This window comes from Giraffa tippelskirchi, chromosome 11, assembly GCF_054371585.1.
Source record: "Giraffa tippelskirchi isolate mGirTip1 chromosome 11, T2T-mGirTip1v1.2.pri, whole genome shotgun sequence".
Taxonomy (NCBI): Eukaryota; Metazoa; Chordata; class Mammalia; order Artiodactyla; family Giraffidae; genus Giraffa; species Giraffa tippelskirchi.
In genome coordinates, this window is record NC_137285.1 from 13,629,204 (window position 1) to 13,642,276 (window position 13,073).

The 13,073-nt window shown below is 40.3% G+C and overlaps 1 protein-coding gene across 4 annotated transcripts in view; it reads right to left on the minus strand.

Annotated features, from left to right (window-relative positions):
- Nucleotides 1-13,073, minus strand: part of MED13L (mediator complex subunit 13L) — a 284,123-nt gene that overhangs the window by 40,730 nt on the left and 230,320 nt on the right. For all 4 annotated transcript variants that reach the window (XM_081539697.1, XM_081539695.1, XM_081539694.1 and 1 more), the window contains 6 exons: nt 10,745-10,910; nt 8,505-8,609; nt 5,985-6,716; nt 4,951-5,176; nt 3,873-3,975; nt 3,443-3,567 (listed from right to left, as the gene is read on the minus strand). In XM_081539697.1, coding sequence (XP_081395823.1) covers nt 3,443-3,567; nt 3,873-3,975; nt 4,951-5,176; nt 5,985-6,716; nt 8,505-8,609; nt 10,745-10,910 — 1,457 coding nt within the window. The remainder of the gene's footprint in view (nt 1-3,442; nt 3,568-3,872; nt 3,976-4,950; nt 5,177-5,984; nt 6,717-8,504; nt 8,610-10,744; nt 10,911-13,073) is intronic.

A 13,073-nucleotide genomic window follows, 5' to 3' on the forward strand; every position in this document is an offset into this window, starting at 1 on the left:
CGTGATTATCCAGGTCGTGAAGATCTTTTTTGTACAGTTCTTCTGTGTATTCTTGCCACCTTTTCTTAATATCTTCTGCTTTTGTTGGGTCCATACCATTTCTGTCCTTTATTGAGCCCATCTTTGTATGAAATGTTCCCTTGGTGTATCTAATTTTGTGGCAGAGATCTCTAGTCTTTCCCATTCTGTTGTTTTCCTCTACTTCTTTGCACTGATCACTGAGGAAGGCTTTCTTATCTCTCCTTGCTATTCTTTGGAACTCTGCATTCAAACAGGTATACCTTTCCTTTTCTCCTTTGCTTTTTGCTTCTCTTCTTTTCCCAGCTATTTGTAAGGCCTCCTCAGACAGCCATTTTGCTTTTTTGCATTTCTTTTTCTTGGGGATGGTCTTGATCCCTGTCTCCTGTACAATGTCACGAATCTCCGTCCATAGTTCACCAGGCACTCTATCATATCTAGTCCCTTAAATCTATTTCTCACTTCCACTGTATAATCAGAAGGGATTTGATTTAGGTCATACCTGAATGGTCTAGTGGTTTTCCCTACTTTCTTCAATTTAAGTCTGAATTTGGCAATAAGGAGTTCATAATCTGAGCCACAGTCAGCTCCCAAATTAAGTCCCTTAATAGGCTAAATTATCTTTAAGAAAGCAAATGAACTGAATGCAAGATAAAGCAAAAAAAAAAATTCTCACAAATAGAAGGCCTTTTACTTATGTTCACTTACTCAATGGAGAATCCCCATGGACAGAGGAGCTTGGAAGGCTACAGTCCATGGGGTCTCAAAGAGTTGGACATGATTGAGCCACTAGGCACACATTCAATGTTATAGAGTTGAAATGTGAAACTAAAATCTGTGAGGTGAAAACTCGGACAATAGTCTCCCAATTCCAGTTACTAATAAGATGAATTACCAAAATGATTCTAAGGTAAACTGTTTCTTTGATTAAATGCCAGGCCAGAAGTCAGAGTAGAAACAACCATTCCAGAGAAATGAAAATTAGATTAAAAACTGCCCAATTCTCCTTTGCATATTAACATTACTAAAATATATTCAAAAAACAGTAAACATCTCTTCATTTAGTCAGTAATTCATAATTTCTACAGAGAGTAAGGATGATGGTTCACAGCAGAGACAAAAATCACTAGGGATGTTGGCTATGAACAGAAACTGGGCAACTCTACAATGCTTGGTTTTTTCTTTTCTTACGTCTCTCTTTCTACTTCTTCATTCCTTTACTTTTCACACTTTCTTCTCACCATCACCAAACCAAAGCATCTGAACTAACCCTCACTAAAACCAACCCTAGATAATACATGGCTTTACAGACACAATCAGGTACAAAATGGATCTCCAATGCCTGGGTCAAAGAATAAGGACGTGTCATTTCTTCTAACAGTGTTTTTCACATTGCCATGTCCTTTTCTTCATGCAGCCACTGCCTGAATTTAGGTCCTCGTTTTTCAATCCAACAAGTTACCAAATAGTACTCTTGCTTTCCATGTATCAGACTGACATAAAACAGTACCCACTTCTACCAGGTCAGCTCCCCAATTAGCAGCCTTCAGAAGAGCACATTACCAGTAAAGTTTGAGGTCCAAAGCCCGAAGTGTGGCCAAGCGCCTCCCCAGCCCCAGCAATCTTTACCCCCCACTCAGGAAACAGATCAATGTGCTCACTATCCCACAAGGCCCCAGCTAGTTCATTCTCTTTGCTGAACCAAGACTCCTTCCAGGCTCAAACATACATCCCTCCCCTGACTCTCACTAACCAAGTCTTTCCACATTTCAAGTCAATTTCATTCTTTGAGGTCATGATTATCCCATCTTCTAAGTAACTAGGTTTTCCAGGTGGCACTAATGGTAAAGAACCAACCTGCCAATGCAGGATCAAGATGAAGGTTCAATCCCTGGTCACAAAGATCCTCTGGAGGAGGGCGTGGCAACCCACTCCAGTATTCTTGCATGGAGAATCCCATGGACAGAGGAGCCTCATGGATTATAGTCCATGGAGTCAGAAAGAAGTACTTAGAATACTACTGGTGTACAGTGTCTGTTAACCAGATATATTTTATTTTAAAGTGAGAATGCGCTTTAGAAACCTGATTCCTATTTAACCTTCAAGCCTTTACTTAAACACTGCTTGCCTGTTGCTTTGTACTTGAACGGGTAGCATCTTTAGATTCAGATAAATTACTGCACTCACAGGGCTAAGTATATTTTAAACTTTATTTATATGCTATTTCTCCTAAAGTCTGCAAGCACCTCAAGTGTAACACTGGTAATTTAATTTTATCTATTAACCTAGAGAACCTGCCACAAAGGAACTGATCATTAAATAATTAACAAACATCATGTCAACTGGATGGATGGGAAAGTAAATATATAAATGAAAGAAAAGTGAACTAACATTTTGACTTCCGTGAAGAGCAGGCGTATCTTACTCATCTCCAGGTCCCCCAGAAATAACAGGGGCACTTCTGTTTACACAAATGTACAGGCTTAGTTAGGATGATGACAACACACATTTCCTGACTCAGCTCAGCTATTCTCCAGAAAATTATAAATTCGTATCTGTCACTTTAATCATGTGATGTGTCCTGTGCTTAGTCGCTTAGTCATGTCTGACTCTTTGCAACCCCATGGATTGTAGCCCACCAGGCTCCTCTGTCCAATGGGCATTCTGCAGGCAAGAATACTGGAGTGGGTTGCCATGCCCTCCTCCATGGGATCTTCCCAACGCAGGGATTGAACCCAGGTCTCCTGCACTGCAGGCGGATTCTTAACCATCTGAGCTACCAGGAAAGCCCAAGAATACTAGAGTGGGTATCCTATCCCTTCTCCAGGGGATCTTCCCGAGTAAGGAATCAAACCAGGGTCTCCTGCATCGCAGGTGGATTCTTTACCAGCTGAGCTACCAGGGAAGCCCAATCACATGATACCTGGTATGATTTAACATCTATGTGTATAAATTCTATTTCCTGACTATGATGCCATAATCCTAGAAAGTATAAATCATATTTGTAATTATCTCTCAAAATGCTGACTATTCTATGACATAAAGTTCAGTATGGTAAAGTTCAAAAAGTTCAGTATGCCTCACTAGATGGGCATTATTTTTAAAATCTAAGCTGAAGGGAGTATATAATACATTCCTGTTAGTCTCATGCTGAGTAGTGTAAAAAAAAAAATAAAAGATTTTAATATTTACAACAGGAATAACACTAATGGAAAAAAGCCATCAACAAACAAAACCCAAGGGTTATTAGAGACAATACTAATATGTTTCAGAATCCTTTCAAGGTACACAAACATTTTTGAAGAACATTTATAACTTGAAATATGAGCTCTCAATTCAGTAGAGCAAACTATAAAGAAATACTGAAACACTAAGTCCATCCACTGAAGTGCATTTTTGTTTTGTATAGCTCCTGCAGACTCACCCCAAGTTCGTCGTCATCAGAATTATCAAAGATGTTGTCTAAGTCATGAAGGGAAGGTGCCAAGTCTGTCACCTGTGTGAGGCTACTGGAGCCTGCCCTGCCAGCAGCGTTGTCCTGTCGGACATCTGTGGGAAGGAGGCAAAAGGCACTGAATGAGCAGCTTCCTCAAAGGAGAAGGGGTGAGGAGAGGACAGTGAGCAAGCCCTGCCTGCCAACTGCTTCCTTACGCTGTCAGTTAAATCGAGAGACAATTAGTGCCAAATACGCTTATCAGTTTTGAAAGGAACTGAAAAACAAACTATGAAAAATATATTACAGATGAGGTCAAATTATTGCTATTACAATCAGCACATAATGTTAAATAGAGAAGCATCTCCCTCGCATTTACTTTAGCAATAGTCCAAGTGAGGCAAATAATCAGTGTACACACCTGTTTTAGTAGAACTGAAAAGGGACATGGCATTTTTCCCTTCAGGCACCGGCGTGGAATGACCTGGTGTAGTGACATCCTTGGTACCAAATCCATCCTCTGACTGTGTAATAAATTCAGCCAAACAAAACACATGAACAGCAACCCAAAGTGTGGAATATGAGGGAGAACACAAAGAATTAGAGGGCAGAATGGAACTTGTTATGAGCACAAGTATGATAAACCATGGTCTATGCAACCAAAGGAAATAAAAGATATGTCCTTGGCTCTGATTTTAAACTGAAACCAAAAACTCCCACACTTGCCCCTCAATCTGAGTCACTTGGGATTTTATGCCTCAATAGTACTGGTGGGGTTTGATCACAGATCTGCCACAGTGTTAAAAGCTGCCTTTAACATGATATTTGGGAGGCTGAATTATGCTTCAAGCTTTCTGGATCTAGACAGGTGTAAGAAGTATTCTCTTGAACTATACTGGTCTCCTTTCATTCTCTTATTTCCTCTGTTCTTAAGAATATTTCTTTAAATGCCCTAGTATTTTAGAATGGTTTAAAATTTAAGGCTAAAGACAGCAGACACCCCCAGTACTCATTTTTAAGATAACAAAACCAGTAAAATTATACTGACACAGTCTTGGAGTAGTGATGATATTAATTCAGAGAAATATAGAGGTAAAGCGCTTAACATAGCAAGCAGTGAGCGCCTGATAAATGGTAGATACTGTTACCAACAGTTTTCCTCACATTTTGGGTATTGTGGAATAATAATTAAAAAGAAATAAGCAGGGAGCACAGGCCAACAAGAATTAGCATATGAGAGGAAACATGCGCCATACAAGCTACAGCCTGGAAGCTGTGAGGCTTCATCTGTGCTGGGCTGACTGCTGAACAAAGGTGAGCCATGACGGAAAGAGGGACAGTACGCCGTTCGATACAGCAGTACCAAGAGCATGAACATGGGGACAGAGCAATCAGGCAAGACTATCTCAAACATTCTGCCTCAAAGTCTTCCCACACGTGTTGTACTGACATAAACTGAAACCCACTCCTGGCTGGCCTCTCTCTCTGTTAAGCGGTACCTTATTCTTTTTCAGAGAATCTTTCTCTGTCCCTTGTTTGCATTTCTTGTTCGCAGTAAAGATGTATTTTATGTCGCCGTCCTCAAAAGTATATGGGTCGTTGACTTCTCCCAAGCTGTCTCCAGGTTGTTGTGATAGAGGCAATGGATCAAGAAAGTGGAGGGGCTGCATCTGGGGCTGCTTGTCTTGCCAGACTTTAAACCGTTTGTTAGGTTGTGCTAAGAGTCTGGAAGGGGAAATGAATGACGATTTAAGCAAGAAATAGTAAAAAGACCAGACTTTTTTTTTAAGCAACATTTGTGATTTAAAAGCATTTGGAAGCTTAAACTTTTAACAACAACAACAAGAACTAAAAAATTCACCTTCAAGTGACTTTGAGAGACTATATTCACAGTTAAATAAATCTCAGTAGCCTTTGTCAAGGCCATATACTTTTGTCTCTGATTCCATTGATTTCGCTTAACAGCAGAGATGGGCTCTGGGGACAGACTGTCTGGGTACAAATTCCATCCGCGTCGTTTACTAACTGCATGACCCCAGTTTCTTTCTCAGCTATGAAATTAAAGGTAGCAATATGGCTGTGGTGAAGATGACATGAGATAATCTGTATAAACTGTTTAGAGTAAAAGGTTGCTCAATAACACTCTGAAGTATTACTACTAGATGCATGATACACATCTGAACGCATGTAAAGCCTTCCTTAAAAGTGTCAACATACAACACGGCACTGACTGCAATATGGAAAGTCCCATAAAGCTGTATTCTTTGATTAACAAACAGCAGACCAAAAATGAATTAATCCTAGTAAGCTAATCTTACAATGAAACCTTTATAGGACAGCATTTAAATTATGACACATATGATAAATATCATGTTGGATAAAGCATTTGACCTTTAAACCTTTTCCAAATGCAGAGTCTAGAATGGTGAAGAAAGACCTCTTCAATTTTGGATCTGAAGGCCCTGATTCCTGGGAACCTATGGCCTTGGCCTTCTGGTGGGTGGTCAAGGGGTGGGGTGGAGGGTCGCCTTACCTCTGCAGTGCAGTGCTCTCTGAGGTCACCTCCGTTTTGGCATCACATCTCTCACCCTGGAGCTCTGGAGGCCGGAACTCAGCATCATCAACGGATGGGAGATGGTAACTATGCCACCACTTATCTGATGACTCTGGGTTCGAGGGCCTGATCCCACAATATAAGGCGGTCTCACTGACCTCTGCCGTGAGAGGCAGTCTTTGGCCTACGAGGACAGTCCGGTCATCCAGAGCAGACAATTGCTGGAGTTCGAGCCCGTTTCCATAGAGGGCTGGATTCACAGGGACAGAGGGTGGGTCCAAACTCTCTGCTTCCTGACCTCGCGGCTGAGGGCTGAGTGTTGGCGGCAGAGGGGAAATAGGGGAATGAGGTGAATCCATAGGATTCAGATTCATTTGCTTGCTTGTATTTCTGGAAGGCACGGCCATTTGCTTATCATACTTCCTACTGCTAGCCACCTCTAAGGAGGAGTCTATCCCTGCCAAGCCTAGCTTCTGTCCCGGTGGATCTTGTTCCATGCATAACTCTTCGGCCACAGACGGCCTGTGATGAAATGGTATCAAGGGTCTCTTTTGCAGCTTGTCTCCCTTGTCCTGTCTTTCTGTTGTTTTGTGCTTAGAAGAAGCAGGAGGTGGTAAAGATGAAGATGATGATGGTCCTGCACTGAACCCTGGTTGTGATATTGTGGGAGGTCGACTGGGGCCTACTGTACAACGTTTTAAAAGTTTATGCCTGGAATGAGAATGAAAATGAAGTAAGTAAATACACAGGGGAATATAACTATTACCATTCTAATACTACAGAAGAGATGCCTCTGACAAGGTTACACCTTTTAAAGAACATGTTATACACACTAATACATACAAATGGACTCTAGGTGTTAAATATATTGATAATGACTAAAAACTGCAACACATTCTGATAAGAAATAATGAACCAATTACATGCAAGTTAAGTAGATAAGAGCTAAACCTTAAGAAATATTCGTTAATATGCTGCTAACCTCTACAAAAATACTAATTTGAAAATCCCCAAATCTTTCAAATTTGGTGAGGGCCTCAGACAATCTATTCATATGGCGTTTTAAAACCAAGACCATTTGTCAAGAAAAGCAGCAAAAAAAAGCTTCCAATCTCTATTTTACAATACCCAACTAACTCCAACAGAGAATGGTTTATAAAGCTTAGAGTGCTGTAAATCAGAACAAGATAACTGTAATTCTCCCACAAAGTGTGAAACTAAGGGTCAGTTTTACGAATATTTAATAGGATAAATATACTAAGAGCCTTATAAGCTACTATTATCCAAGAAAGAAGGGATAAAAGACAACTTTGGATCTTATAAAAATGTGCTAAAATGAGACAGAAGTAAAAAGGTTGTGAGTGAATATGAAAACAACACACATATATACAAATGCATCTGTCCTATCTAAGTAGGAATAGCAAGTCTGCTCACAACCTAACACACTTCTTGGCAGGCATGGGTGTGAGAAATTGCTCAGTAAGGGCCTACTAGATAATGCTAAGGTTTAATCTGCACAAAAAAGTTATACAGCAGGTCAGCCAGTTCCTCCCAATATATAAATCATTCCCAGGAAAAACGTAAGCTCTCCTGCCAGTGTATCAGTAACTCTCTGAGGCCACTAGGGTAGCATTAAATTGCTGTTGCATTGCACTAAACGATGCCCTAGTGGGCAGTAAAATGGATTTGTGTGGCATAATGGGATGGTTTAGTGGGACAGCAGGATGGCCACCCTGCCCCATAAGACCATTAAATAGTGTGAGGAGTGGACCATTCCATAATGGGTTCGGTAATCCTACAGTAGATAATCTGAAAACACTCTTGCCAAAGTCTTCAGTTCAGTTCAGTCGCTCAGTCGTGTCCGACTCTTTGCAACCCCATGAATCGCAGCTAGCTACTCTTAAAAAAAAAAAAATCCTGACTTTAAAGAAATCAGTAGCTTAAAGCTACTGTCAATAAGGCAAAAACTGGACTTTAAATCTCCAGGGCACAGTACCACACTGAGAGATGAATGTCTCACCTGGAAATATCTCAATTATATCTTCTAAGGGTGCTTATTTTAAGACCTAAGCTATGAAAGTCTTTTACATAAAACTTTTTGATGTGGCTTTTCTCCAAGAGCATTTAACCACACTGGTCTTTTGAGATAGATATTTTATAGTAGCCTTTTCAAAGTTAAGGACTTTGTGCAAAGTGGATAATCTTATAAAGTCATTTTCTTCTACTGCATTTAGCAACTTAGCTACATTGTGGAAGGGTCAATTGTCTAAAAAGGCTCATTCTGAGCCCCAATAATAAAACTGTATCCTCTACATAGAAACAAAACAGAACAACACAACAGCAAGCTTTTTTCTAGCATGGGAAGTAGAAGGTTTATAAAGAAAACAAAGCAAAATGACGTGGAAGATGTGGTCTGAGAGACCAGGAGATAACCAACAAAATGTACTATGATTCTGTCCAATTCTATCCGATCACTGCTCTGCCTCGGCCTCTACCTACCTAGAGCAAGAACAGCTGACTCTTTGGGTTGGATCCACAAAATCCCAAGTAGCAGGATTGTTAGCAGGCTCTTCTTCAAGAGTTGGAGTGGACATTTGGCTCCTCCTAAAAAAGGTTAAAATATTGGTTTGTATAAACATGAGATAATATTCATACCTCTGGGGAGGAAAAGGATGTTAGAAAGACATGAATACATCTTACACAGTAACAGTATCCTGCCGATAGTTTAGAGCAACTCAAGGTGTAGGGTTAGGGGGCAGAGGGGAAGTCAACAACTATGTCCGTGCACCAGAAATAAAATCAGATTCAAAACATTTTTATTTAAGATCAATATACATTTTAACATGGGTGGTACAGATTGCAATGAAAACACTATCTGGCACTATTAGCAGCTATTTTTTAAAAAGTCACCTAAATTCTGGAGAGATGACCTCAATCTTTAAAAATTATCTTTTCATAGCATCTATGAATCATATACCCTCAGACAGACTATTTTTTTGGTTCTGTTTGTTTTGCTTTATTTCTTTGTTAGACAGACTGTTTAAATCCCTCTTAAAACATCTATACTTACTAGCACTTAAGGGCAGCACTCCATGTATATAATGTGAACCAAAATACAAGAATCAAAGATGTCTTCTACATAATAACTGGCAGCTAAAAGACATGTATTGCTGCCTGGGCAGTCCCCCTGCACTGTGGATCCCACTACAGCTGATGCTGCATCTCACTGATGGCTCTGCAGGGACTTTGCTTGCTCTCTACCCTTCCCTGCCTTTCTGGGCGTCTCACTTCCCTGTGCAGTGCTGCTGATAGAGAGGCTTTGATCTGTTAAGAATTGGTGGAAAGGTTAGTGGTGATAAAAGTCAAAGATGGTAAGTGAAAGAAAAAGAAAATGTTAGTATGGAAATTGTTGAGGCATTGCAGACAGAAATGAAAATATCTGTACCAATAATTCTAAAGGAAAGGACCATTTGTAAGCAGAGATATCTTTTAAATTCTAGAACATGACATGATTTCCCACTGCAATTATTTTAGATTTTTTTCTACTAAATCTTTAGTAGCCTATTCTGTATGTGTTAGTGGCTCAGTCATGTCTGACTCTTTGCAACTCCATGGACTGCAGCCCGCCAGACTCCTCTGTCCATAGAATTCTCCAGGCAAGAATACTGGAGTGGGTTGCCATTCCCTTCTCCAGGGGATCTTCGCAACTCAGGGATCGAGCCTTGGTCTCCTACACAGGAGGCAGATTCTTCACCGTCTGAGCTACCATTCTAGAGCCACTAACTGGGAGATAAATATATAGTATGAATTTGTTAAAAGCTAGGTCCAAGGTCTGAAGGACAGCTCTTAAACGTGTATATATAAAGCTATGAAGAGCAGTCACTTAAGAAACAGTGACTTAACTTCTAAATGAGTCCTTTGGAATAACTGACAAAAATGTCCATATTTGTTCTGCTCCAGAGAATCAAGACTCATTGTTTACTTGTATCAGTCAAGAAGGTGGACATCTCAGTCATATCAAAACATGTGAAAATATGCTGAATATGTTTACATAATTCTTGATAAGTGAAAAAGTGTTTAATGACTACTGCTTGACATTATCATCCATGCAATTAAATAATATCTTGTCTTGTCTTAGAATCAATTCCTACTCTTTTCCAAAAATATGTTAAGGAAGGAGGGAAGGAGGTCAGAGGGGATAGACAGGAGGGAGGTGGACAAGAAAGGGAAGTTGGGTAGAAGAAGAAAAGAATTTCCCTGAATTAAGAAACAGAAGCATAGCAGCTACTAAACACTTCTCTAACTCTCATCCGTTTAGTTGAGAAATACACTGTCAATTAAAACACGAGGCCAATGTATCATAGAAAACATGGCAAAGAAGGTCATTTCCCTTTGTAAATAGCAAACATTCATTAGTAGGTATACAGGGAAAAACCATACCCACAACCATTCTCCTGATATTCAGGGTGAATCTCCGAGTCAGTTGTGCTAAAAAATGTCAGATGAACACCATGACAATCTTGAGATGATCAAGAACTTTACAATTTTCCTGGACCATCAAATTATTCTAACATCTTTGCTTTGAATTTTACCCTATTATGTTCAGAAAGATGAGCTAACAATGCAATGACCCCCTCTGGGTTTGGTCACACAGCGGTGCCATATGATTGATCCTCTTCGTGTAGTAATAAAAGGCATGTCAGGTAAACCACCACCCAGACAGAATGGAAAACACCTACTTGGACTGGGTTCTGTTGAGGATGCATTCCTTCCAGACTCGATGGACCATATGATTGTGGAGTTTTGGAGGAATCTTCCCCGATCTCTTTGGACTGTGCATAGTGAGCATCCCCCCGTCTTGGGAACCTAGGTGACTGACAGCACTCTGCGTACCTCCACTCTCACCTAGGAAAGAAAAGACAATTTGGAAAGTCAGAATTTTCTGAAAAGGGCTCCTACTGCACAGACTGCTCAGGGGATCTTCCTGACCCAGGGATCAAACTTGCGTCTCTGGCATTGCAGCCAGATTCTTTACCATCTGAGCCACCAGGGCAGTCCCTCATTTATTTAACATAGACATTTGATTGTTGAAACTGATCATGCAGCTTTGCTGCTACCCCTGACAATAACGCTATCCAGAGCTATGAGTAAATCTGTGTCACTACAGCTTTCAGTCACATCAATACCCACAATGGCATATCCATCAGGAGGCATTTCTACTCAGAGGTTTTGGAGATAACTTACACAGGAGGATTCAAACACGACAATGTTAAAGATATAAACATGCATGGATTGTCTGAGTTTTTAAATCTCAATGCAGTAAATGAGTTTCAAGACAGAAGAAAACAGTAGAGGGAGCTTTATGCTCATGTAGCTAAATGGCTGCGTAGCAACTGCACACAGTGCCCTGGGTAGGAGAAAGAAATCCTTAACAAGGTCAAATTTCAAATCTGTGTGTGGAACTATTCATCCTTATGCCTGACACCACCTATGAAGGCTAATACTAAAAAAATGAAAGAGACTGACTCAACATTTTGTATCAGGGGATTAGAAATTCACTGGTTTCTAATATTTCCACTTAGATTTGTCAATTGTACTTGGTATGCAATACATTTTCGGTGGCATGCATGCTAAGTCGCTCTGTCATGTTCCACTCTTTGCGACCCAATGGACTGCAGCCCACCAGACTCCTCTGTCCATGGGATTCTCCAGGCAAGAATACTGGAGTGGGTTGCCACTTCCTCCTTCAGGGCCATTTTCTATTATGCCTACTCTAACTGTTGATAAGATTATTGGTTGTAAGTATTTTACTACTTTCATCTCATACAAGACAAATAATGAAGTCAATTTTCAGTATTAAATTCTGATTCAATTACTTTTATCTATTTGATTTCATAAATATATTGAGGGTTTTATTCCTGATTACAATTATGATTCAAAATATCTCAACTGAAATAATTTTAAGCTGAAGTGAAGTCGCTCAGTCATGTCCGACTCTTTGCGATCCCATGAACTGTAGCCTGTCAGGCTTCTCTGTCCATGGGATTTTCCCGGCAGGAATACTGAAGTGGGTTGCCATTTCCTTCTCCAGGGGATCTTCCCAACCCAGGGATCGAACCCGGGTCTCCTGCATTGCAGGTAGACTCCTTACTGGCTGAGCCAAGAGAGAAATAATTTTAAAGTGCTCTGAAATCCTTCAGTTTCATATGAAAAAGAAAGAAGCAACCTAATATCACAAACTAGTATTTCTCGGTATCGATGCAAAACAACCATTGTATGGAATTGACTGGTTAGTCTCAGCTCCACTTTTTTTTTAAATAAAGCAAACCCCAATGCTTACATTCTTAGGAACTGAAGCTTTCCTGTTCCCCAGAAAAGCACTGTTATAATATAAATGAGATAAATTAACAGAGACAAGAAATTTGATCTTTCACTGCTATCTTTTAATCTTAAAAGTTCTCTGACTTGGCTCACAGGACAAAATATTTCATTTTCACTTTACAGTGGATTTTCAAATGCCTATTATAAAACTAGGCAAAGTAAAGCAACAAACAGAAGTAGACAGCACAGCCCTTTGACCCCAAACACTGAACAGTATAGCCAAACAGATTATTAGTCCATGGTATCATAAGGGAATTATTTATGACCAAAACAGGAGAGGTTGTGGGGAAAGCCAGCCACAGAATCTTTTCTGATTAAAGTTGGGTTAATGTTTTTCAGTAGCTTTTAATGATTTAACTAAAATGTGGGTAGTATCTTATATGGAATTAAATGAGACTTGTATTCAGTTCACTTCAGTTCAGTCTCTCAGTCGTGTCCGACTCTTTACAACCCCATGAACCGCAGCACACCAGGCCTCCCTGTCCATCACCAACTACCGGAGTCTACCCAACTACCGGAGTCTACCCAAACCCATGTCCATCGAGTCGGTGATGCCATCCAACCATCTCATCCTCTGTCGTCCCCTTCTCCTCCTGCCCCCAATCCTACCCAGCACTAGGGTCTTTTCCAATGAGTCAGCTCTTTGCATGAGGTGGCCAAAGTTATTGGAGTTTCAGCTTCAACGTC